Genomic DNA, 26,854 nt, shown 5'->3' with positions numbered 1-26,854 from the left:
TCAGATCTTTGCTGTCCGCCGCCTGTAGCTGCATCTCCTGCAGCCTGCAGAAGAAGATTCATAAAGAGGCTGAAGAACATAGCAGACCTGGAAAGATTATGCAATAGCCGAGAAGCTAGCTGCGCTAATGCTAAAGCACTAACCATAAACTTCAGTTCTGCTAACGCTGAAGTACAACAAAGTATTGGGGCCACGCTAAGAAAATGTTTAAAAATAAATGAAAATAAAGTGTGAATAAAACAATAATGAAGTCATATTACAATAATAAAGTTAAAATGAGAATAAAGTTGTGATATGATGAGAATATTGTGAAATTTTATTACTTTATTCCATATTACAACTAAATGCTTGTAATATTTTGACCTAGTTTTTTTTTTATTGTTCCACTTCATATTATTTACACTTCAGTTTTGTTTCAACTTTATTCTCATAATATTATGACTTTATTCTCGTTATTTACACTGTATAGTTGATATTTTTTGTAATTTTATGTGTTGTTTGCCTGGCTCTGGTCTGTTGTACTGAAGTGCAACACCAACATGGTGTTTAGCAGAAGCTAATGCTAAAGTGCTAGGATGCTAAGTTTTGCATGAAAGAGAATCACAGCAGCAGAAAATCTAAATGTTGTCCGGAATCGAACCGATTAATCGAACCGATTAATCGAACCGATTAATCGAACCGATTAATCGGTTCGATTAATCGATTAATCGAACCGATTAATCGAACCGATTATCGAACCGATTGAACGATTAATCGGTTCGATTAATCGAACCGATTAATCGAGATTAATCGAACCGATTAATCGAACCGATTCTGTGATTATCGTGTTGAACTAGGTTGCTGCCTGTTGCTAGGTAACAGGCAGAGTTCCGTTGCGGTATCTAGGTAACGGTATCTAGGTAACGGTATCTAGGTAACGGTATCTAGGTAACGGGCAGCGCCTCCTGATTTCACATGTTCTGCTCTGGAAGTTTTTGTTTTGTTTTTCTGCTTCAGTTTGGTGACATTTATCATGTGTTTGCTAGTTTTCATTAGTTACAGCAGCAGTTTTTTCATACTTTGGTATTTTTTTAGGTGTAGCAAGTTTTTGACAACACACAAGAGCAGATTTTTATTTCTGTGAGAGAAAACTGTAAAATACTTGAAGCTTATGAAGGAACTGAGAGCAGCTCTGGTTCACCAACAGCGATGCTTTTTGATAGATGTTACATTAAATGAGACGAGTTCTGAATAGAAACCCAGCTGAGACCTGCAAATTGGACACCAGAGGACGCACACTGAGTGCTATTAAATATTAAGCAGAAATGTCTCCTGCTGCAGTCTGCAGTCCTGCAGCAGGAAGGTTAGAGAAGACGTCAGAAATGGACCAGAGAGGAGAAACGGACCCTCAACAAAACACCAACATATGTGAACTCAACTTTGTTCCAGAGTTGTTTATCTGGAAAAACGACGTCATTGTAACCAGAACCAGAACTAATCGAGGTGAGGCAGCGTCCAGTTTTTAATCTCTTAACTGAATCAAACAGCTTTCAAAGGTGTTATGGGTTCTCCAGTCACATAGTGGAAATTCACATCACAATCAAGTAACTGTTACCATCAGTTGCTATAAAAATGCTATATGTCAAACATGACTAAAGAAATTTGACTTCCTGTTATAACGCCTTAACCACTGGCAACGGCCCAAACTGGTGATTCTCCTCACATCCAGAAGCATTTTCTGTTAGATACATGAAGAATAACCTCACCGCCTGAGTCTCCTCTAACCTCCATCTGTCGCAGCCGAATACTTCAGACGGTGACTGATTGGTGAGCAGACAGCAGTCGGCTGTTTCTGGTGTTTCATGCATCATTACATGATGCTAAATTTGCTCAGTGGACGAATGACTTCCTGTGAGCAGGATATAAATGGCAGAGCTGGAGAGGCAATAAATGGAGATGCTGGACACCTTTTCAGCTCTGAATGTCTTTATGTTTGCTCCGTCAGCAGGACGAGGCAGAAACAGAGAAGATGAGAGACAACTAGACTTTTCTTTGCGATTTATTCCTTTAGATTTAAATAGTTCTGCACCTGAGTCGTTCTGACTTGTGAAATGTCCTCACTTGAAAAACCTTATTTCTCAAAAACACATCTCAGAATATGTTTTAGACCTTAAGGCAGAGGAAAAGTTTTATTATCCAGAATATAGTTCACAGCTGGATTCTGCTGCTGGGCAACAAAATAAATCAGGAAAATCCTATGGAAGCCCAGAAAGGCCTGTCAAAAAATAAACAAAAACACATAAATTATTTTTGTTACAACTTCTGTTAGTGCCAGGCAAAGAAAAATAAATTACAAGAATAAAGTCATATAACAAATAGTCAAAAATATTACAATAAATGTGTAATAACACAAATAAAAACTCAGAATATTTTGAGATTAATATAATGTTACAAGAACAAAGTTACACAACAAATATTATGAGATCCGTTGTGAGAAAAACGTCGTAATGTTGCAAAAATAGATATTAGACGAAATGTCATGTGGCAAAAAGTTATAAGATTATGGGAGCCAGCAGCCATTGTACAGCGCTACCAGCTGACTGAACATGGTGGCGTTTCGCTTGGGTTGCTAGGCAACAGGCAGACTTCCACAGGGGTTGCTAGGCAACAGGCAGACTTCCACAGGGGTTGCTAGGCAACAGGCAGACTTCCACACCATGGTGACAGGCAGTGCCTGTCACCATGGTAACAGGCAGTGCCTACTGTTCCGTTCTGGAAGTTTTTGAAACAGCTCGTTTTCCAGACACCAAAAAACATAAAATTATTGCCAAAAAGTGGTTGGGTGTGTTTTTTCAGAAGCAGTAACAAAACCAAGAATAAAACATATTCTCATCTAAAACTAATGATGATAAACAGCTCATCTCAATCAAAACAAACCATGTGCAAAGTGAGACAGATGACGAATAATAACCAAAATGCTTTAAAGTTTTTCTCTGAGAAGAACATGAACACAGACAGAAAAGGTTTCACAAAAACTACATTACTTGTTATTTTCAAAGCAGCACCTTGAAATGCATTTTGCTCCGATGGGAAGACAAATCAGGTAACAGGATTTGATTTAAGAATCTGTAGGAGTCTGTCGGATCTGTAATGACCTGCAACACAGATCAGAAAAACCCGACAGAACTCAGAGTCTGACAACCTGTTCAGGTTCAAATAAAAGATACATTTAGATCTCTGCCGTTTATCCCAATCCCAGAGTATTAGATTTAATGTATTATTATTATTATTATTATTATTATTATTATTATTATTATTATTATTATTATTATTATTATTATTATTATTATTATTACAGATGACAGCAAATTTATTAGAAACTTCACAGTCACTTCTACTCATTTAAATCTGTTCACAAAGGATGAAGGGATGTTACTGAGCTGCAACGCCCCCTATTGGCACCTAAAGCCAATTTAAATGTAAATCCATTCTGTCTGCAGTCCAGCTAGAGGTTGCAGGAAGTTAGAACAGCTGTGGTTTGAACTAAAATCAACAACTATTTAAAAATGTGTTGCACAATCCATTTGTTGGGTTTTAAGGTGAAATATTCAGCAGGAGAACTGAAGGTGTGTTCACACCCGCCATGTTTAGTCCACTTTAACCAAATACCGGTGTGTATGTGTGGAAAGTTTGGTGAGGTGTGAATAATTAATCAAACCAAAAAATGAACTCCGGTCCACCTAACTTGATTATTGTAATTTTAGGTTTTATTTCTCAGTGTAGCCCTATCACTCCATCATAGGTTTAAGCTTAAATACCAGTAAATTTGGTGTAAAACTGTTTCAATTTTACCTTTTTGTTTGAATAAATGAAGCCTGAGGAGGAGTGAGCTGCTCTTCTACTTTACTGCATGTCTTTCCCACCAGTCCAGTTTAAATAACAGCTGAATTAATGCAAGTATTCCTTCACAATGAAGGTTTAAAAAGGTGAGGGCTCTTTTGTTTCTCTGCAGGATTTCTGGTAATGGACCCATCACCATGGCAACAAAATGAAATGGAAATCAGAGCTTCGCAATTGTGTTAATGCTGGAACATTAAGCAATAAAAACAAAAAAAGAAATAAATTAGTACATGGGTGGTCTGTTTGATTGATCGGCTTCCACATTCAAACATATTTATTGTATTCGTCAAGTTTTTATAGAAAAGCTTCTCAACCACTGCATAATTTATAACTTATCAATCATTTAATATCTAAAAATGACAAAAAGTAGAGACAAAGTGAATTTATAAACTTTAACAAAGCCTGCAGGTGAGTGTCTGTCTGGTTACTCAGTGGGTCGAGTATCCAGGGAAAGGTGCAAATATAAATTTCAAAATTCAAAAAATTAGCAAGAAAAAAACAACATTTGAAGTCAAAAATTTTCAACTTTTTAAAATGTCTGTTTTTTTGGCAGAAATGTAGTTTTCTATCTGCTATGGTCTGCAGTCATATCTTACTCTGTAAATTCTGATTAAAGATATAAAACGTCACCACATCAACGCACCAATGGGAACAATTTATATTTTTCTGTCTTCTTTTCTGACAATCCAGATCTGCGGTTATTCCAGTAAATATAAGTTCTGCTTTTATTTTCATAAATCTGGTCATTTATTGTTTTTCCTTTTCGGTTCCGCTGGGTTCCGTCTGTTCGGCTGCACTCTGGCGCCCTCTGCTGGCCGCTGTGAACTTTCCTGTTTGATTTCCATTTATGGAAAATTAATTCACAACATATCTCTGGTTTTAACACTTTTAATGAGTTTTATTAGATTATAAGAACAAAAGTAGGATAAATTAGTCAAATTTCTTCAGAATCTCTTTTAAAAATATTTGTAAACCAAATTTTGAGACTTATTGCTACTTATTTGCTTCTTCAAAGGCCAGTTAAATACATGCTACACTTTGCTTTAGAGATTAATCATGTCATAGTGCAAATACTAAAATCATTTTAATGTTAACATAGAATGAAATACTTTTTGATTGACAGTTAAAAAATTATGGATGCACTTGTTTAATAAAGAAATGAACATATAAAATCTAAAACTAAACATTTATTACACTTTGACACTTTTGGTATTCCATACAGAAATATGAGTAAAACTGTGCAAATGAAATTTCTGGAGACCAAAATTAAATGAATAAAAAAGGAAAATACTGAATTAAATTTAGAAACATAAGGGGAAGACAATTATAAATAAATAGAAAAATTAAATAAATAAATAGTGATAAAATAATTCATTTTAATGGCATCAAAGTTTTATTCAGTGATATTGGCAGATTTATTCTTTTAAGCCAATGACATATATTGCAAAACAATAACCAGTAGTAGCTTAAAAATGTCAAAATTACATGCATCTGACTTAATAAATAACAAAATGTTTAAAAAAGCAAACATTCTCCATGATGAAGGAGCCAAACATTTTGATTTCAGTTTTATAATCACAAACAAATATTCAGTTAGCGGAGCTGAAAGTTTCTTGTTTAAAGAAACCAGAAGAAAGAAACATCAAATAAAATGAAACAAATTTTAGATGTAACTAAAAATTAAAACATGACTAAAATATTCAAGACGTAAAACCTTATTTGTTCATCTGACCACGATGTGAAGGTCGTAAAATAGAGACCAGAACGCAGCAGCATATTAGCGCCTTTGGAGACAGAAAAAAATGTTCAATTTCAGCCAAAAATCTGAAATTTCAAAAGAGGAAAATGTTCAACTTTTCAACTTTTGAACTCAGAAATTTCCATGTTTTTTTTCTAGAAAACTTCTGAGATTAAACTTCTGTTTGTTTGGGTTTTTTTATTTTTTTTTTGCAAATTTGCGACTTAAACTCAAGAATTCCCAGGATTTTTTCCTCAAAGATCTGAAGATTAATCTAAAAATTTCAGATTTTTTCAAGCAAATTGTTGGACTTTTAAAACTCAGAAATCTTCATGTTTTTTCTAGAAGTTTCTAAAATTAACCTGAACATTTTTGAGTTTTTTGCGGAAATTTCTCTTCCTTTTCTATGATCTACGGGCCGTCGTTCACTGTTGAACGTCACAGACTTTGATTTCTCATAAAACTGAGAGCAAACAACAAACTGAGTTCTGCTCAGTTCCTTCTGAAGAACCAACAAACCTGAACAAACCCGGAAACCCAGGAAAACCATCAAACTTCCTGACTTCCGGCCGCCATTAGAGCATCCAGCTCCTGACCCCAGTCCAGAGCGTCCGAGTTCCTTCACGCCGCTGACCACGTCACCCAGCCGAGTGACGTCATGAGGCCGCCGCCCCCAGGCGAAAGGCCCCACCAGGTCCCGGTTGATGAGGAGGCGGGGCACCGAGCTGCGCACGGCTCCCGCCAGGCTGGCAAACGGTTCCACCTGCGGAAAACGAGGCTTTTCAGCGCGAAACCGGCCGCCCAAAAGCCCTGCCGATGCTGAAACAATGTACAGCAGATTAGGATTGTATATTTACATATGTTGGTCTGCCGCAATAAGTAATAATCAATAAATCAATCACATGATAAAGTAAACCAGGCTGATTAAAACTGGGTGACTAATGTTTTCAGTTTGGCCTCAATTAGCACTTCGTTTTTTGAAAGACAATTCAAACGACTTCCTCATTTATTTTATGTGTTGTTTCTGTTGTTTTGCTTATTTATGTTGGATATTTTAAATGTCTTCCATTTAAAATAGTCTCTTATTTTAAATGGAAGACATTTAAGTCTCTCATTAGGACTTAAATAAGAGAGTGTCATTGCATTATTACACCATTACTTGAAAATGCTTTCAAAACAACAATAATATTGTTTATCACAAAATCTTCTGGGACAATGTATCGTCCATATATACAGCTTATGTTATATATGCAAGCTAAGCATAATCACAGTTTGAAATGGATATTATGAAACGTTGTCTGTGTGCTGTGCTGCTTTCAGGAGCTGCTTTACTAAATAATCATGTCTGTCGAATTCATTTTACAAATGTCTCTTAAAAGATGTGGAGCGAAGAAAACAAAGTGTCATCATGTTTGGTTGCTGTGACGCTCACCTCCAGCGACGTTCCCATGACGATCAGCAGGTCAGCCAGCGGGAAATCTGTCAGGTACTTGAAGAAACTCAGAGGAAGTTCCTCCCCAAAAAACACGATGTCAGGCTTCACCACGCCCTTACAGGTGGGACAGCGAGGGACGGCCCCGCTCATCACCTCTGGCTGAAAACATGGCACGTTGGTTCATACCTACCAAGATGGCTGCCAGCTACAAAGTTCCCAGAGAAGTCCTTAATAGCAAGATTTTAGCATGTTGCTAATTTCATCCCAACTAGCCAAATGTGGTCTATTTTCAGTCCCATTTAAGTCAAATCCATTACATTCATAAAGTGAAGTGAAGACTTTGTGACTCACTCTGAGCTCCTCGCCGTCATATTTCCGCAGGCAGGAGGTGCAGGTGGCCGTTGCAAACGTGCCGTGGGCCTCCACCAGCATCTCCGGAGGAACTCCTGCAACTTGAGCCACAAACAGCAGAGCAAACGTTAAAGCACAACAGCCCATCTGGACTGCAGGGAGGTTTGGGAGTACCTACGTCTCTCCAGCCCGTCGATGTTCTGCGTGTACATCCGCAGCAGCTGGCCCTTCTGGTGAAGCAGACGGACAAAGTAGTGGGTCAGGTTGGGCTGGTCGTTACCCGGGTACAGCTCTTTGGCCAGGGCGAAGAAGGGATTTGGGTTTCGATGGAAGAATCGATCTCGAAGATGGCCTCGGCGTACGACAGGTCGTACTGCTGCAGGTTGTCATACAGGCCACTGCCTGGAGACCTGCAGGTCCAGAAATGAACAAAAATGGGCCACTTTTATTAATTATATGTGTAAATAGCCTTAATTTAAATGTGACATTTAAAATGTTCTGGTTTCTCACTAACAGTTCTTTCAGGCATCCATCCATTTAGCCATTATTTTACATGCATATACCTAATGAGGTCGCTGGTTGCTTTTAGTCATTTACAGTCAAATCTTTGCCAATTTAAGCTTCTTTTAGGCTGTTTTCACATCTGATAGTCCGGTACATTCGGATTTATTGGGAACCAAATTTGCAACATTTGCTACATTTTCAGCTGCAGTTCATTTTCAAGCTGGATTGAGTCAAATGAACCAAACTAATTAGAAAACCTGTTCCCTTCCAGGCCTGAGTCTCTCTGGAGACTCTGAGTGCAACTTTCTCCACCAAATGTAAACAAAAATGGAGTGGCGTCAGATTTGTAATTCAACGTTGTAATCCACTTCCTGCTGTTGAAGCAGTATCTGGTCAGCTTGGCGTTCACATATGCATTCAAACCGGACCAGAGTTCACTTCATTCGAACCCAGATGGAGGCTTATAAGCAGACCAGAGGTCACTGTTTTGGTCCGATTACGAACGTTCTAGACAAACGGACTGGAGTTGGATGAAAGCAGAGCAAACAGGGCTGGTGTGAATGCTCCTTTAAGTACAAATAAATCAAAGTGAGGCTGGTTTATAATTGGAGATTTGAAAGTAAGATTTTCCAGTCATTACTGAAGATCTGAAAATTTAAAAAGTGTCTCTGTGTGAATATTTAGAATTTTTAGCTGATAATTCTTTGTCATTTACTTCCCACACTCAACAGCTGGTGAAAAAGTTGAGATTAAAATCGGGATTTTATTTCCGGGTTCGCTCCTGTCTACCAATCAGAGGCGAGTATTTGCACCTGAAGTCTGGGATGCCGCTCGGCGTGCTGATCCCGGCTCCAGCCATCACCACCACACTTTTGCAGCGCCGCTCTCGGATGCTTTCGGCGACATCCTGCAGAGTCTGAACGGATTCACCACCAAACAGCCCTCGGATTATTATCCTCTGGAGAAACGACTCCTGTCTGAGAAGAACCGAACATTTTTATCAGAAAAACTTCACAAAACAAAACAGAAACAAAGACCAAGCAGATTTATTTCAATCTTATTACATTTGAATATCATATTTAAAGTCAATTTATTAATACTTTCTGCTGAAAAGAAGTTTTTGTAACTGATTTAAGCTGTTTTCCAGCCCAGGAAAAAGAGGAAACATGTGGCTCAGGTATAATACTGATTATCTTAATGTCAGTGTTGGTAGTAACTTTGTTTACCGGAGTCATTTTTGGAAAAAAATGTACTTTTAGGAGACTTTTTTAACTACGGCATGCTGTAAATTATACTTAACTTTATTGCTTTACTCTTACTTGAGTTAAATTTCTGGACTTTCTTCACTGAATGAAGAACAATCTTGTCTGAATCAAAAATTCACCAAATATTGACACACACCTGAAATTTTTGGAAAATTTTCATAAGTTTTATATTTATAAAATGATGGAAAATGTTTCTTTTGTCTGATGTCATTTTGTAAAATGAATTGTTATTTTAGTCTTTAAAATACCAAGATTCCCAAATATCTTTTTTTATCGGTGAGTCTGATGATGGGATTTTTAAATATCAAATGATTGGTGATTTTCTCAGTATCTTTTTACGTTATACTATTACTTGAGTACAATTTTTCAGTATTTACTCAAATCCTGGTTTATTTATAAAAACAGCAAGAGAAGTACCTGAACAAAGATCCTGAACTTTCAACTGGACTCAAACTGCAGGGACCGAAACCTGCAAAGAAAACCAGCACAGTGTCATGCATTATTATTATTATTATTTATTATTATTATTATTTATTATTATTATTATTATTATTATTATTGCTGTTCTGGTGGAAGAGTTCATCTGTCAGTCCACTAACCTTTTGCACGGATCGTCCTGGCTGCTGCTGAACTCAACCTGCGCTCCAAACAACACAGTCTGACAGTTAAAGACAAGCCAGCCATCCCGCAGGCTCGGTTCGGATCCGGTACTGTTGGTTTACGAAGACCGACACCACCTAGCAACCTTTAAAATCACGCCAACGTGAAGGAAGTTGTCAGTTTTTCTGCTGAAATGTTTCCGTAGTCCTTTTTTTAAATGCTACATTCATGGTAACTTGGAATTAGCAGGTTCAACAAGACCCAATTAAGTTAGTTTGGATACGTCAGTGGTGTTTTGTGTCAGGTTTAGATTTATTCGCGGTTCAACACACATAAATCAAACACGTGGTTACTTATCATATTTCTGTAGCTCGTAATGACATTTCATCAGCTAGGTTATACAATTATTTTTGATGAACGGATGCTTGATATGACCCTAAATGTTACTTCCCATACACCTTTGCGACGTGCAGCTGCGCAGACGCATACTGTGAGCACAGAAAGCTACATAACGTTAGCGGATAGTTTAACAACACTCACCAGCTTTCTTCCTGAAAAAAATCTTTATTTTGTTTCTACCATGAAAGATGTCAGCGGGTACCTCAAACAACAACAGAGCAGCAGCTCCACGCCAGAAATGGCGGCGGAGTGGCACGCTTTGGAGGATTTCTACAACAAAAGGTAAAAAGTTAGCTGTTAGCTTAGCTTCCGTTAGCTTCTCCATTGATTCTAAATGGCACGCTGAGTCATTGAGCTAACGATAGCTAACTAAAAACAATATTAAAAGCTAATCGTAATGGTTTATGTAAACATTTAATCACACTATATAATAATGAGGAGGTTTTTATTTAAGTTCAGTATGTAAAATATTTACTACTTGCTGACGGACAATTTTGTTTAGGGACTTTATAGTTCATATTAATGTTTTAGGTCATTTATTTGAAATGTCTACATTGAAAATCTCTAAATTCTTTAGAAATTCAAAGTTATTGATCCTGGAGGTCATGCAGGTTATGTTTTATCACATTAAGGTGTTAAATAATTTATTGTCCAAAATGTATTATTACGATGTGTGGTGATCCATAGCAGCCACTATTTATTGACCTGCAGAGATGCAGCATTTTATCCATTCAAACCCAGTTTGGTCATTTGAAAGGACATCTTAATGTTTTAGGTCATTAAGATGTTGCAGTATTAAACAATGAGTTTATTTCTGGTTTAAATCAGACTGATTATTTATTAAGCTGTCGAAATTTTCTTTTTATTTTATTTCACACTTTAATTTTTGTTTCCTTACTTTTTGAAAAATACCAATGATTTATAAAATATATTTTTCCATATTTTTATGTTTTTTAATATACCATTATATACCAATGATTCTAGTCATAGATCCTCTTATGCAATATTGCAATATTGTCATTATTGCAATATTTTATAAAATGATTTTTAAGCATACAGATTTTTTGCTGTCAATTTTGTTCTTTTTTAATATATTTTATGCTTTATCTTTTCATTTGCATAGTTACATTTTTAAAATACCAATGATTTTTTTTATTTCTCCTATTTATATATATAATTCTTGATATAGAGATGATTGCAACCAAATTTCTATGCAAACCCTAAATGTAAACAATTTCATATGATTGTAATTAGAAACTAATAAAGAGAAGTTGAGGTTTGGTATTTAAAAGCAATAAATAGTTACAATCATATTTACAGTCTCTACTGCTGATCTGCAGCAGGTTTGTGCATTTCTCTGGGTATTATTGGTGATTTTGTTGTTATTTTTTGCAGATTGTGGCATCAGTTGACATTGAAGTTAACAGACTTTGTCAAAGATCCTTTCTTCAAAACGGGAGACGGCCTCATACAGGTAAATCCAGACTCACTGAGGCGTACAGGGTCTGTTACTCAAACTACTGCAGGAACCAGAAACTGAGGTTTTAATCTAAACTATTTTCGTTGTAGCTGTATGAAAACTTCATCAGTGACTTCGAACACAGAATCAACCCTCTGTCTCTGGTAGAAATCATCCTTTACGTCGCCAGGCAGATGCCAGGTGAGAACCAGAGGACGGTTTTCTTCAGATGTTTTATTCTCACTTCTTTTTGCGTTCACTGAGATGATTTCTTTTGGTTTTCAGATCCTAAAGATGCCATCACTTTTCTGGAGAAGACCAAAGAGAAGGTCAGTTAAACCTCAGATTATTTTTCTGTTAATTTTACTGATCAGTGTTATTGATCGCTCCGGCTGTGTGTTCGTACAATCCAGGTGAAAAGCAGCGAAGAAGCCGTGATTCTCTGCAAGACGTCCATCGGCAGCCTGAAGCTGGAGATCAGCGACCTTCCTGCCACCAAGGTGACGCAGATTTAAAACGCTCTGAGGCACGATTCTGAAAACTCAGCTGATTGGTTCATGTAGATCAGGTTAAAACGTGGGGTAAATTAAATTAAGATGAAAAAGTTAAAAACTGAAAATCCATAAAATGAGTCTGTTGTGGGTTTTTTGTTTTGTTTTGTTTTTTTACCAACAAAAAAACATAATATAACGAAAGAAAAAAATGTATAAATGGATAATAAAAAAATTGCAAAAAATAAATAAAAGAAAATGAGAAAAATGAGTGAGGAAAATAATAATAGAAAGAAATAAAAGAAAAAAAAGTATAAAAACAAATGAAAGGGAAAAAAATAACAAAACTAAGACAAATAAAAATGGAAAAAATGAGAGAATGAAGAGAAGAAATGGAAAAATGAATAAAAGGATAAAGTAAAAAGGTAAAAATCTAATAGGAAAAAAAATGAAAGGAAAATATAGAATTAAAAAAGGAAAAAAATGAAAGCAACAACGTAAAAACCAATTGAGAAGGGATGAGGAAGATGGTTTGTGTTGCTGATCCTTCCATCTCTTTGTTCTCCGCCTCCAGAAAATCACAGAGGAGGTGGAGGAAATGCTGAATAACTTACCCGGCGTCACGTCGGTCCACGGACGGTTCTACGACCTCTCCAGCAAGTATTACCGCATCATCGGGAACCACGCCGCCTACTACAAGGACGCGCTGCGCTACCTGGGCTGCGTGGACATCAAAGACCTTCCAGGTGAGAAACGGTAACCGTGGCAACAGCAGCTGAAGCTGAGAAAACCGTCTCTGACTCACTTCCCGTCCACAGAAACAGAGAAGCAGGAGAGAGCGTTCACCCTGGGCCTGGCCGGACTCCTGGGCGAGGGAGTTTACAACTTCGGAGAGCTGGTGGGTTCTCCTCTGAAAACCGATGCTATTGTCCGGCTCCGCAGGCGGGACGCTGACTGTCCTGCTGTTTGCTCTGCAGCTGATGCATCCGGTGCTGGAGTCCCTGAGGAACACAGACAAGCAGTGGCTCATTGACACATTATACGCCTTCAACTCCGGGAACGTGGAGAAGTTCCAGGGCTTCAAGTCTGCATGGGGGCAGCAGGTGGAGAACCAGCCGAACGCTCTTTATTTAAAAGCTACTACTTTATGTTAACAATTTCCACACTAAAACCTCCATATTTGCATCAAAGTATGTTTCCCTTAATTAAAAAATGTAAATCAAAGCACATTCTGGACATATAGACCAAAAAACTCCTTTAGTGACTCAACTCTTCATTTCCAAGAGGATATAAAGTGTAATTTATGTCTTTTGAACCTGAAAAGCAGCCAATTAAATTGATCCGACTTCATTGATTGTTGATCAGTTTTGCGTCAATATATTTTCCACTCATTGCCCACAGCCCGACCTCGCAGCTCATGAACCTAAACTGATGCAGAAGATCCAGCTGCTCTGCGTGATGGAGGTGGGTTGTTGTTGTTTTTTTACTTCCTGTTTGATCAGAGCTGTTAGTTCAGAATATTACTGTAAAAGTCTTTAAAGTGTGCCTATAAAGTTTATAAATTAACATGCTAACCCCTAAGATCATACGCAATTCACTTCAATTTCACCATGATGGCCATTTTTCAAGATGGCCGCCGTTTTTGAGCTTTTTAAACCAGTGGCTGCTCTAAACTGTGACCCGTTTCATGACCTGGGTGAACTCTGTCACATCATTTGTTTTTGACTTTGGTCATTTTATTCATAAAACCTTAAAGTCATAACATGTAGAAAAATCAGATTCTAAGACTGAAAACATCTTTTTGCGAGTTTCACACCAGTTGTCAACTGGAAAGACTCCTTGACCATGGCAGCCATCTTGAATATTTCACTGGCTAACTGGGAACTTCTGTCCCCGTCTCGGTTCTGTTGTGTGCATGTGAACGGTTTTGCTGGGATATTTTGTCATAATGGGTGTTTGTGTTTTTCCAGATGACGTTCACTCGTCCTGCGAATCACCGACAGCTCACCTTCACAGAAATCGCTCAGAGCGCAAAGATCCCCGTCAACGAGGTTAGCTTGTTTCCTGCAACTTAGCTCCCGCCTGCTGGGCTGCTGACGTTTGCGTTCCTCCTGCAGGTGGAGCTGCTGGTGATGAAGGCGCTGTCTGTGGGCCTGATCAAAGGGAACATCGACGAGGTGGACCAGAAGGTCCAGATGACCTGGGTGCAGCCCAGAGTTCTGGACCTGCAGCAGGTTGGAGCTCGATCTCAGAACCTCAAACTTCCTCCTGATTTAAACGTAAAGTGACCAATAAACCGCCGGTTTCTGCTTCAGATTAAAGGCATGAAGGAGCGTTTGGACTCGTGGTGCGGCGACGTTAAGAACATGACGGTTCTGGTGGAGCAGCAGGCTCACGACATCCTCACCTGAGCAGGTGTCTCCGTTGGTCTGCAGAAGGGAAAATATCACCAACATTTCTGCTCTTTGTCCTTTTTTTACTGGATGTTCTTTCTTCTGTTCTCACTGTTGATCATTTCTGTTGTGACATCATCCCCAGAAAAAGACCCAAACTGTACAAAATACAAATAAAACACATATAAAAATGATTCTTCCCTTTAATTTCTTACAGTTTTGCACAACGGAGTGTCAGAGCCAAAATAAAGAATAAAGTCGGAATATTACAACTTACTGTCATAATATTCTAACTTCATTCTGTAATATTTTCAAAATATAATTTTTTACTCATTACTCTTTTTTTGAATTATTTTGATTATTTTCTTAATATTCTGACTGTATTTTCATATTACAACTTTATTCTAATATGAGTTTATTCTTCTAATATTCGAAATTTATTCTGGTAATTTTATGATTTTGCTATTGATATGACTTTATGCTCATATTATCACGACTTTATCCACATTATTTCAACTGCTTCCTTAAGTTAATTCTCATGATATTCAGACTATATTATATAACTATATATTATTTTGACTTAATTATAACATTATTTTCTTTAAAAATACAACTGATAAAGTTCTATTAATACTTTTAAAATAAATTTCTAAGTGTTTTGATTTAAATCACCAGATGTTCTCATTTTCAGTCTCATCAACTTGCAAAAATGAATATTTCTTAAACTAAATCATGTTTTTTTGTATTTAAAACATTTTTAGAAATGACAGGAACATTTATGCCTTTTCATTTTTATCCAAATTATCATATAAGTATTCGTGACTTATTAATTGAACGGTTTAACCTCCTTAAAACAAAAACATCTTTTATGTTAGTTTTAAAGGCGGACTGGAACAGAAACACCTGAACAGGTGAGGAATCACAAGGTGATGAAAAGTTTCATCTTTAATGAGTTTCTCATTCAGCAGCAGGTTGTTGTTGTTTTTATTATTTATTATAAAACTCGTCTCGGTTTTACTGCAGCTGCTAAAAGACCAAAATAAAACTCATTGAGAAACTCCACGTGATGTGACGTCATCGCCGTTGTTCATTGAGCCTTTTAAATAAAGTAAATGAAGTTATTATCTGCTCTCCTGTTTCTGGGGGTTCGTTTGTTTTCTGGACTCACCTGATGTTGATCCATCGCTTTATGGATCTTATCTCTGGTTTGGTTTTTGCCAACTGATCGAAAACTGATAAAATGATCAATTAAAGGCATATTATGACGTAAGAAAATGATCTTTTAACGCCAGAGAAATGATAATGCATTGATTATTTGCAAACTGATAAGATTCTCAGGCTGATTTCCTGCGACTTTATTCCTGTCATTCGGTTTTATTCTGGTAATATTATTACTTTATTCTCTAAATATTATGACTTTATCCTCGTATCAAAATGATAATTATCTTAGTCTCATGTTTTTTCTGGTGATTTTATGATAGTTTTGGTTGTTCGAGTTTATTCTCATAATTTTATCCTCGAAATATTGTGAGAATAAAAAAAGACTTTATTCCCATAACATTATAACTGGTGTTATTCTCATAATACTTTATTCTCATATTATTCCCACTTTATTCTGGTAATTTCATGATTTTATTCCGGTAGTTTAATTGTTTCTATGAACCTGGACCTAATTCTTGGTCGTATCCAAACTCCACAGATTGCTGAGTGACCAGATTCGCAGGCTGAGATAAAGAGGAGGATGAAGAGGAGGAAGAAGAGGAGGAGGAGGAGTGAAATGAGGCTGGATAATTAGGAGAAGCAGTCTGTATCCCCAGAGGAAAAGAGCAGCGAGCTCCGTACATGCAGCTATTTGCACCATCCCTCTGTCTCTATCTCTTTAAGAGCCACCAGGAGGCGTGTGTGTGTGTGTGTGTGTGTGTGTGTGTGTGTGTGTGTGTGTGTGTGTGTGTGTGTGTGTGTGTGTGTGTGTGTGTGTGTGTGTGTGTGTGTGTGTGTGTGTGTGTTGGTGGGAGGGGTATCGGCTGGGGTGGAACAGTCCTGTAATGAGCAGATTTTACAGAGCCAGAGACAGAAAGGCCTTCAGAGCAGCGAGCTGGGATTTTACAACAACATTCAGGATTTTTGGGAAACACGACGAAGAGGAGGAAGAGGAGGAGGAGGAGGAGGAGGAAGAGCCGCCGCACCTGCATCCTCATCCTCACCATCCGAGAGGTTTTCACAGGCTGAGAGTGTTAGTGATGGATGAGCGTCTCTGAGGCCACTGTGTTGCTGCGTGTGCGTGTCGGTGGGTTTGATGGCGCTCCCGCATCCCGCGTCCCGCGTCCCGGCCCCGCATCCGGCCCGGTGCGGCAGGGAGGTGAAGATGCTCTAATGTCGGAGTGAGGTGGCTCGGTTTGAACGCCTACAGGCCTCGCTTGTCTGGAGGAGCAGGAAGGTGGAGGAGGAAGAAGAGGAGGAGGAGGAAGAGGAGGAGGAGGAAGAGGCATGCAGCGAGCCTTCATCTCCCCGCCGAGTCCTGGGTGTTTCCACACCTGATAGTCCGGTAGGCTCGGCTCGGTTCGGGACCAAAACTGGAACATTTCTAATATTTTTCAGTTGCTGCGGTTCGGTTTCAGGCTGAGCAACCTGTTCCCCTCCTCGCCAGTGGGGGCGCCGCAGCAGGAGTCACTGAGGGAAACGACCTTAACAGAAATGGAGTTTCATCAGATTTTAGCGGTTGAAGGATTTCTCTTTTGCCTTCAGAGTAAAACCAGGAGCCATTTCTCTGGCTAGCGCTAGGCTAACGCGCTCGTTTTACCCAGAATGCTCCGCGCTATAGTTCACTTCAGGTCTCCGATCCACTTGGCGTTCACATATGCATTCGAACAGCACCAGAGTTCACTTCAACCGAACTGAGATCTCAGTTTTTAGGCGAACTTGGCTTCGTTTCAACCGAAGCAAGACCGAAGTTTTTACTGTGGACTAAAGTGAATTTCAGCAGAAGTTCTTTGGCGGACTGGTGTTCACAGAACTGAACACAGACCAAAGTTTGTAGGCGGACTAGTCTTTTTTCTCCCCACTCTTTTGGTTCGCTTTGGCATTCACAGCTCCACAAAGTGGATCTGCTGCAGTTGGATTAAAGTGGACTGAACACCGAGACAAAGCTTTACATCCTGAGCCTCAAGAGGGCGAGTTCTTGAGGCTCCTGCTGTCTGATCCACACCTCGCTCTAAATTCCCTCTGACTGAAGCAGTCGCTCCAGCTTTTCCTCACGTTCTACGTTTTTGCCTAAACCTGTTTCATGCATGTCCACTGGAGGCAGGTTTGACTTTGATGATGGGGGGTCGTACTGCGGGGGGTGGGAGCAGGGCAAGGCCCACGGCCGGGGGGTTTGCACGGGGCCCCAGGGCCAGGGCGAGTACGCCGGCGCCTGGAGCCACGGCTTCGAGGTGCTGGGCGTCTACACCTGGCCCAGCGGGAACAACTACCAGGGCACCTGGGCGCAGGGCAAGCGGCACGGCATCGGCGTGGAGAGCAAGGGCCGCTGGGAGTACAGGGGGGAGTGGACCCAGGGCTTCAAGGGCCGCTACGGGCAGCTGGAGAGCACGGCCAGCGGGGCCCGCTACGAGGGGACGTGGAGCAACGGGCTGCAGGACGGCTACGGCACAGAGACATACTCCGACGGAGGTAAGGGTCACAGCCGAGGGATGATGTCTGGGGTCACAGAGGTTATTTATTCACGCTGAAACGGTTTCCAGGTTTCACCGATTCCGCTTTCTTATTTTAGGGAAGCGAGAAAATATTAAAGAGACAGTTTTAGTGAAACTAACTTTTTTAGTTTTAATTTTATTCCCTCATTTGAAACATACGTGCCGTTTTTGCCAACCATTCAGCTATGCAAAACGCCTGGGTGAACCTAGCCCCGCCTTTCAGACGTAACTCCTCCCCCACTCAGCTCCTTCAGACTAGCCAGCAGCAATTAGCAAACACCAAGTGGAGCTGCTGAGCTCATTGTAGGAGCCGCTGCTCAGAGCAACGCTGGTAAAAATGTTGTTAAAGGGTTAATAGAGGAGCCATGTTGGGATGACTTCCTGATGGTGGCGTTTTTAAAGAGACACAGGCCCAATTCAAGGCGTGAAATTACTAATTCAAATTTTATAGTAAGTCACATTTGATGTCTCCAGCATTTTTATAACAACTGAAGGTAACATAGTTACTTAATTGTGCTATCAAGTGGAAATCTGCCTGGAAAGTACAGAATACTGCCCCTTCAACATATTTGCCCCTATCAAGATTTTCTAAATCAGTTTCTGTTTTTCTTTTTTTTTAAAAACAAGTAAATTTTTTAAAGGGTTGAGACACATTAAAGATTAAAAATTAATCACTTAAATGAATAAAAATTCATCAATCAGACTGAAAGTGACTTCCTGGTTTTGACAGATATCGGTTTATTTAATTGAGGACTCAGACCCCTACGGAGAAAATATTAACTTTTTTGCAACGGGTCAATAACAATTTTGCTTTTATGAAAAGATAATTTTTTTATTTTTTACCAATTTAATGTTTAGACCGATTCCAAATTAAAAAAAACAAGTGAAGTTGAGAGTGAAACTGGATTTCCAGGTTTGATCGATTCCAGTCTATTATTTTAACCACTTTGAAACTTGAATATGAAAATATTTTCACCAATCGGGTTTTCTGGGCTTGTACCCATCTTGATTTTTTTGTACACTTAAAAAAGGATTAAATAAAATTAAGGATTGTGACACAACAAAACCCCCGAATCATATGAATTCAGTGCATGTGGAAGTGACCTACATGTTATTTATGTAGCCTGCTTTGGAGATGTGTTACAGCAGCAGCAGCAGCAGCAGAGTAAGCAAGTCGCTCCACTTTCAGTCGAGCTGTTGAAACATTTTTCAACCAGACCAACGTTCTGCCGCAGAAATATCCAGAAAACTCCTGAAATTCAGTCCAAACCATCAGGAACGCGGATCCTGGGATGTGGGACTCCGGGTTCTGGTTCTTGCAGGCCAAAATCCACATATGATGTGATATAAAGTGATTTTATTTATTAACTACTCCATAGTGTTTTGATGATCATAAACTATTGTATCTGAACAAATAATCTGTTTTTCTTGTCGGAATGGAATCATAGATCCAAAACTTCGAATGATCTTTGCACGTTTTTCTTGTTTAAAGGCAGTTTTATGTATTTTCCAGACACATTCTGACATGTTATAGCACAATCAAGTAATAATGTTAACTTCAATTGTTATAAAATGCTTTATATATCAAATATGACTCAAGAGAAATTTGCACCCAAATCAAATCCCCGAAATTGGGTCTTTGTCTCTTTAAAAGCTCCTGTTGTTTCTGAAGCTCCGCCTTCAGGAAGTCGTCACAACATGGCTAAAGGCTATTAACCCTTTAATAACGCTTTTCCCAGCATCACTGAGAAGATTTGTACGCAGCGAGTCGTATTTTAGAGTAAAAGTCAATATACGTGGTCCTCGTTGCCATGGCAGCAACGAGGAAAAGATGGCCACTTTGTGTTACAGGTAACATCCTTATAAGTAGGTTTTACTTTTAAAGATGTAGTTTTTTCAAGTTGGATCCATTCTTGAATTGTGATCGGGTGAGGCCACACACACTCACTCGCAGGTCCACAAATGGCCCCTGCACCACACTTTGAACACCCTTGTTCTAAATAATGACTATAAAGTCTCAATATTTCCAGAATAAAGTTGTAATTTAGTATAAGGAAGTAGTAACTCCAACCTAAAAACTAATTAAAATGAAAAATATTGAGCACTTTTCCCTCATTTACATTAAATTCCTCCGAACTACGCGCTTTGGATTCTTTTAACATTCAGTAGAAACCAGACAAACATTTGACTCCTGAAGTTTAAATAGTCTTAACTCTGTAATTCCTTCATTTTCTGTTGGAATCAAAACGTTAACCTCTATTAAATAAGATGCAGCACATTTTATGAAAATCAAAATGGAAACAGCCAAGTTATTCAGTTAGTTGTTTTTGTACTTGGTGGCAAAAAAAACTTCTGACATTCACCTCTGACTTTGATGTTTCTGAACACAGCAAAAAAAAATAAAAATGCAAAATTAATTCTTAAAATTGTTAAATGAAATGAGAGAAAAATGTTGAATTAAAACCATCTAAAAATGCAAAGTAATGAAAAGACCAAGAAGGAAACAAAATGATGTGATGAGAGATGATCAGATCATCAGAAAGCAATAAAAACAGGGTAACATTAGAAACCTTGTTTGCATCATCGCTCCTGTCCCCGCGCCCTGGATGCGAGGCCGCCATGGTAACGAGGAGACAGCGGGTCACCGGAGACGCCGCTGCTCCCTGATTGGCTGTCTCCTGCGTTTTGTTTCGTTTTTGTCTCCAGACTTCTGAGGGTTGTAATGTAGGCCAGACGGTGCAGAGGCTGCTCCTCGTTAATCTGAATGAGATTAAATTACCCGGTTTTCACCTCAGCTGCTTGTTTAAAAACAAACGACTTTTGAACCAGCGGTACTGAAAAACTAATTTTATATTTTCCCACCTCATGGTCTGGTAGACTGAGACAGCAGCACGTTGGAGCCATTGTAGATAGAAAATAAAAGAACAGTAAATTCCCCCCAAATCTTTCTAGAGGAAATTACTGAGTTTGAAAAGTTAAAAATATCTACCAAAAAACTTAATCTGAGAAACTTTCAAGAAAAACAAGAACATTTCTGAGTTTGAAACTCAGAAAATTTCCAAAAAACCAAATGTTTTTGATTTTGAAAAAATCCTTGTCTTTTCTAGAACATTCTGAGATGAATTAAAAACTGAATGTCCAGTATAGTTGGGTTTTTCACCCCATCTTTTGTTTCTATTACATTTTTGACTATTTTATCTCAGAAATGTCTTTGTTTTTTCTAGAGTTTCTGTGTTTTGGCAGAAATGTTCTCATTTTTTTTTGCATCTGCAACGGCCCTCATACTCCTCCGTACTCAACATTACTCTGAGTCAAACCAACCAGATCTTTGAGCAACCTGTTCCCCTCCCCGCCTGTGGGGGCGCTGCGCCGAGAACCACTGCAGGAAACGGCTCAAAAACCTCCTGCTACATGAAATCTAAAGAAAAAGCAGAGGTGCATCAGATTTTATCGGTTGGAGGATTTCTCTTTTGTCTTTGATTGAAAACAAGGGGCCATTTATTCCGCTAGTGCCAGGCTTTGTTATGGTTTAAATTTTATTCCTATATTTATAAATGTCAGATTGCCAAACTGAATGCTTCATTAGGAAGCAAAACTATTTAGCTTGCAGACTCAATGTTTAGTTTGTTACTTAAACAACAAAGAACAACCAAAAAGTTTTTGCTTATCGGTGTGTGGAGTTGATGTTTGGAATGGATTAAAAACAGTTTAAAAAGGAGCTTATTCTATAAGATGAGTTTTTTTATAAATGCTATTGATGATATAAAACGTTTTAAAATAATTGTACATTTAAAGATGAGTATGTGAGATTTAAATATCATGTCAGGAGGAACTAATTTATGTCTTTCTGGTGTTTCAACATTTAGTTGATTATAAAATGATAAATAAGAGGCAGAACATTAAAGGATCTGCTCCTTTTCAAACAGATAGAATAAAATTGCACGTCACTTGGGTATGTTTTAACTTTCACTTTCTTTTTCTTCTTTCTTGATTTTACTTTTGTCTGATATAAATAAATAAATATTTATTTTTTTCCAAATAAGACAAAAACATTAAAAGAAAAGGATCCAAAATGTACCAGATCTGTTGAATCAATTCAAATCAATTAAATTTCAGTGTCATTATTAGAATAAAAAAGTAAATTATGAAAATGTTGAAATTTGCAACAAGTTTTGAGTTCAGAAAGGACAAAGGGAATTATTACAGGCAGCTGACTTAAAAATAACAAACTAAAAGTGAATTACGGAGCAAGAAACATTAAAAAAAATGTTTTTTTGCAGACTAAATATTGAAAATCAAAGAATTGCCCAATCAGCTCTGGTGTCAGTCGTTTTGCCTGATTGATGAGTTTCAGCTCTGAGTCAGGCGGAGCTGAAGTCACAGTTTCTGAAGGAAGAGGCGTCAGACGCTGAAACGGCTCTGAAAAAACGAACTTCATCAGCAGGAGCCGCAGCGAGTTCAGCTGACAGGCTGAGAGTTTAACGCCACTTCCTGTCCAGAACATCAAAACCTGGAAAAACAGAAACTCATCTGGAGTCAGTCTGAGGCTCAGGAGGGGAAGGAAGGCGGAAACATTTAATCTTCTGTCGTTTCAGCTGTTATCGGCACATTAGGGATAGAAAACATGCAGATTTCTGACAAAATAATTATAAAACTTTGACATTTATATTAGAAAAATTCTGAGTCTAAAAGTAAAAGATTTTCAACTTTTGATTCAAAATTTCCAATTTTTCTTCAAAGTTTCTGGAATTAATCTAAAAATTATCTATTTTTCTTGCAAATTTTTGACTTTTCAAACTCGTAGATGTTTTTTAAAGAAACTTCCTGGGATTCTTTACAACATTTCAGTTTTTTTTTTTCCAGCAAAGTTTTCACTTTTCAAGCTGATTAATTTCTTTATTTTCTAATAGTGGATTAAAGGTTAATTAGATTAACACTTCTCATGTGACAACAAGCTTTTGGAAACTTTGCAACTTTGAACTTTGCTCTGCCTATCAAGATGGCGGCTTGGTCTTGTGGTGACTATGTATTTCCTGGTTAACGGAGTCATGGTGACGTGTCCTGGTTGTTTTTGTTTCAGGAACCTTTCAGGGCCAGTGGCTGGCCGGGATGCGTCATGGTTACGCGTCCGGCAGAGCGTCCCGTACGGCATGGCCGCCGTCATCCTCTTCCTCTGAGGACTTCCATAAACTCCCTCCGCTCCGAGCACAGCCACGGGCCGCCGGCCCTGGAGGACGGCGTGGCCACCACGCCCACGGACGGCGTGGTGGCCGGGCTGGCGGGGAGCCCGGTGGGCCGAGGCGGGTTCGCCCTGACGACGCCCAGCGAAACGGACCGGCAGCGCAAGAGGAAGGGGTTCCGGCAATCCATCCTAAGCGGGCTGAAGCTGCGGCGGTCCGAGTCCAAAAGCTCCCTCGCCAGCCAGCTGAGCAAGCAGAGCTCGTTCTGCAGCGAGGCCGGCATGAGCACGGTCAGCTCTGCCGCCTCCGACATCCACTCCAACGCCAGCGAGAGCGAGCACGGCGCCCCGGTGGACGCCACGGTCACCGAAATGTACGGGGAGTGGCGCAGCGACCAGCGGGCCGGCTGGGGCGTGAGCCGGCGCTCCGACGGACTGCAGTACGCCGGGGAGTGGGGCGCCAACAAGCGGCACGGCTACGGCTGCACCACGTTCCCCGACGGCACCAAGGAGGAAGGGAAGTACAAGCAGAACGTCCTGGTGAGCGGCAAGCGGAAGAACCTGATCCCACTGAGGGCCAGTAAGATTCGGGAGAAGGTGGACCGGGCCGTGGAGGCCGCCGAGAAGGCCGCCGAGATCGCCAAGCAGAAGGCCGAGATCGCCATGTCACGGTAAGACAGAACCAAATATCCCAAAACGACAGAAACATTCTCCCCAAACTGCAGAACACTCATGTCTGGATCAACCAGAACCAGATGCCTTAGGTCTTCTGGTTCTGGTTCTGAATGCAGAGCAGAACCAGAACATGGAGAAGGAGATCTCTTACTGTGTTAATCTGCTAGTACAATTACTGGATGAAATACGGATTATAAGAACTTCTGGCCCAGAAATCTGGTGATAAATAACAGAGCATGAACTCTGTAGACCTGGTGGCATTGGAGGAGGAGCTGACCTTTAACCCTGCGTCTCCCTGTCTGGGTCAGGATGAGCCACGCCCGTGGGAAGGCGGAGGCCGCTGAAAGGGTGGCGCAGAAAGCGATGGAGGAGTGCCGACTGGCCCGGATAACCGCCAAAGAGCTATCGCCCTCCTTTCATATCTACGGCAACGGTGAGAAACCAACCGGTGCCGGTTCTGCTGCTACCGCTGCAGCAGAACCGGCACCGGTTCCTTCATTCATATGAACTGCTGCATTCAGTTTATACCTACATTTTCAACTTGTTTATTTAGTGTTACCCCACATGCTACTGGCTACATTTTAGCTAACCTTAGCATCGATGCTAATTTTTACTGGCCTCTTTTAAGTGTCTTGAGAAATTCAGCAGTTTGCTTTCACTCCTATAAATATCAGCAGCATAAGGTTCACTTTGTTTCAGCTCATCACCTCTTTGCTTCCCTGCATGCACTCAAACACCTTCTCTCTGTGGGTTTCACTGTGGAGCTTTGCCAAATTAATTCACCGGTCCTGCTCTCCCGCTCTCCTAGGGCTCGAATGTCAGACGCTCAAACACCAGGACGCCAAGGACAAAGACCACGAGGTCATCTCCACGGGAACAGACAGTCCGGAGCTGTGCACTCCGGACACCACGCCGCCTGTAACAACACCTGATCTCAGCCCCGTGCTGAGCGTCCCCACCTCGCCCCCTCGCAGCCCGCAGAAGCACGTCCACCGGCCCAGAAACGCCTGCTTCATGCGGCAGAGCGCAGTGGACGATCAGGGCGGGGCTGAAATTCAGGTGTTGGTAGAGGGGCGTGGGGTGGACCTGCCGAGGCCCGGCGCCAACAGTTGGACTGACGACGCCTACACGGAGCGGGGAGGCAGCAGCCGCTCAACCACGCCATCTCTCCTGGAGGAGCAGGAGACCACATCAACGGCCACGAGCAAGCCCCTCTGTCCAATCACAAACCCCGGGAGAAACCCTCGTCCAATCACAAGCCGCGGGACTACAGGGCGTGGGAGCACTCCCTGCCCAACCAGAAGCCGTCCAAGCATGCCAGCTCCAATCACAAGTCGAGGGAGTACTCGTCGTCCAATCACAAGACATGGGATCATTCCTCCACCAATCACAAGGCCTGTGAGAACACCTCTTCCAACTACAAGCCGCAGGTCCACATCTTATCCAATCACAAGGCCTTCGAACACAACATATCCAATCACAAGACTTCTGAGCATGCTTCTTCCAATCACAAGCCCCAGGAATATATCTCCTCCAATCACCACGCAAAGGACCATGTTTCTTCCAGCGCCAACGCCCGAGAGCATGTCTACTCCAACCACCATCCGAAGCAGCACAACCCCTCCAACCACAAGCTGACGGAGCACGCCGTCATCGACCAGCGGCTGGACGGCCTCGGCGGGGGCTGGACGGCCGAAAGCACGCTGCGCTGGAGCCCCGCCCACTCCCGCCTCACAGAGCAGGACGAGGAGCGGATGAACGACTACACAGTCGACATGAGGCTGCACTGTCCGGAGTCGCCGGCGCCCAAGAACAACCGGCTGCGGTCGCGGGGCCTTCGGCCGGTCCGGGAGGGTTCCACGGACTCTGTGCAGATGCTGGACAACCTGAATGTGGGGCCGGAGCTGGAGGAGTGGCCGCTGCACAGGGACCTCACCCTCTCCCCCCCCTAAAGTCTCAGCCCATCACTCTGGAGCAAGACGGAGAGCATCTGGCTCTCAAATCAAACTCAGTGAGTCCTCTTCCCTCAGGTTAACGCCAAGCCTGCTGCGTTACATAATCCACGATTATTGAGAGCCACTGCCTGTCAACTGTTAGATTAGTTAAGCAGCCATTTCCTTAGGAACTGTTTTCTATTGCATCAAGATGGCCGACCTTTCCATTACGTTAAGGGATAAATTATCCACTTGTTGAATTAATTTTTTGCAACTGCATTTTAAGGCCATTCAAGATAGAAAAACAAAATATATTTCTGCCAAAAAATCTCATACGTTTTCTAGAAAAATATTGGGAATTTTTATTTCACAACCTCAAAAATACCTTTTTTTTCTTGAAAATTAATCTCAATCATTGAGTTATTTCTCATAAATCTCAAACTTTTTTTAACTCACAAACTGCCTTGTTTTGTTGTTGTTGTTGTTGTTTTTTAGAAAATGTGTTTTTTCCTTAAAATTAACACCAAACATGCAGTGTGGATTATAGTTGAGCTACAATTTCAACCTTTGAGAGCCATTAAATTTGCCCATTTAATCACATAATGAAATAATCACAAATTCATCCAACAATTTTGGGGAAAAATAAAACCTTATTTCTGTTTCTGGAAAATGTAAAACCAATATTTATGCTGTTAGATCCCAATAACAAGGTGAACTAATTGTTCCTTCTTCTCTTGTTTTGTCTTTCAGGGCTCCAGCTCTATTTGGTGGTTTTGGTCATTTTACTCAATATTGGAGTAGCCATTCTTTTCATCCACTTCTTTATTTAAAACATTATGCAGTTATAATCTAAGATTTAT

The 26,854-nt window shown here is 40.3% G+C and overlaps 2 protein-coding genes and 1 pseudogene across 2 annotated transcripts; 2 read left to right on the top strand and 1 right to left on the bottom strand.

Moving 5' to 3' along the window:
- Positions 1-6,074: 6,074 nt before the first annotated feature.
- LOC129356655 (NAD-dependent protein deacetylase sirtuin-3, mitochondrial-like) lies at positions 6,075-10,055 on the bottom strand. Its single transcript, XM_055026232.1, is given in 9 exon segments — positions 6,075-6,230; positions 6,232-6,380; positions 7,050-7,211; positions 7,404-7,504; positions 7,582-7,740; positions 7,743-7,813; positions 8,720-8,884; positions 9,590-9,641; positions 9,772-10,055. Coding segments are annotated over 9 exon segments (1,008 nt in total). The 5' UTR covers positions 9,857-10,055; the 3' UTR covers positions 6,075-6,166.
- A 199-nt stretch (positions 10,056-10,254) lies between these two features.
- Positions 10,255-14,708, top strand: LOC129356643 (26S proteasome non-ATPase regulatory subunit 13-like). The gene is made up of 12 exons (XM_055026221.1): positions 10,255-10,453; positions 11,567-11,645; positions 11,741-11,831; positions 11,916-11,959; positions 12,044-12,130; positions 12,696-12,867; positions 12,940-13,019; positions 13,099-13,224; positions 13,523-13,585; positions 14,092-14,172; positions 14,239-14,355; positions 14,437-14,708. The coding sequence occupies exons 1-12, from the start codon at positions 10,353-10,355 to the stop codon at positions 14,530-14,532; spliced, it is 1,137 nt and encodes a 378-aa protein (XP_054882196.1). The 5' UTR covers positions 10,255-10,352; the 3' UTR covers positions 14,533-14,708.
- A 2,959-nt stretch (positions 14,709-17,667) lies between these two features.
- LOC129356651 (junctophilin-3-like) lies at positions 17,668-26,066 on the top strand (annotated as a pseudogene).
- The last annotated feature ends 788 nt before the right edge of the window (positions 26,067-26,854 follow it).

This window comes from Poeciliopsis prolifica, unplaced genomic scaffold (genome assembly GCF_027474105.1).
Source record: "Poeciliopsis prolifica strain line A6 unplaced genomic scaffold, Auburn_PproV2 SCAFFOLD183, whole genome shotgun sequence".
NCBI lineage: Eukaryota > Metazoa > Chordata > Actinopteri > Cyprinodontiformes > Poeciliidae > Poeciliopsis > Poeciliopsis prolifica.
The sequence above is the reverse complement of the archived record's forward strand: the minus strand, read 5'-3'. Positions and strand labels throughout refer to the sequence as shown.

Coding starts and splice junctions, on each gene's coding strand:
- LOC129356643 (XM_055026221.1), top strand. CDS start 10,353: ATGAAAGATGTCAGCGGGTACCTCAAACAACAACAGAGCAGCAGCTCC. Junction 11,832..11,915: donor CGTCGCCAGGCAGATGCCAG/GTGAGAACCAGA, acceptor TTTGGTTTTCAG/ATCCTAAAGATGCCATCACT. Junction 11,960..12,043: donor TGGAGAAGACCAAAGAGAAG/GTCAGTTAAACC, acceptor CGTACAATCCAG/GTGAAAAGCAGCGAAGAAGC.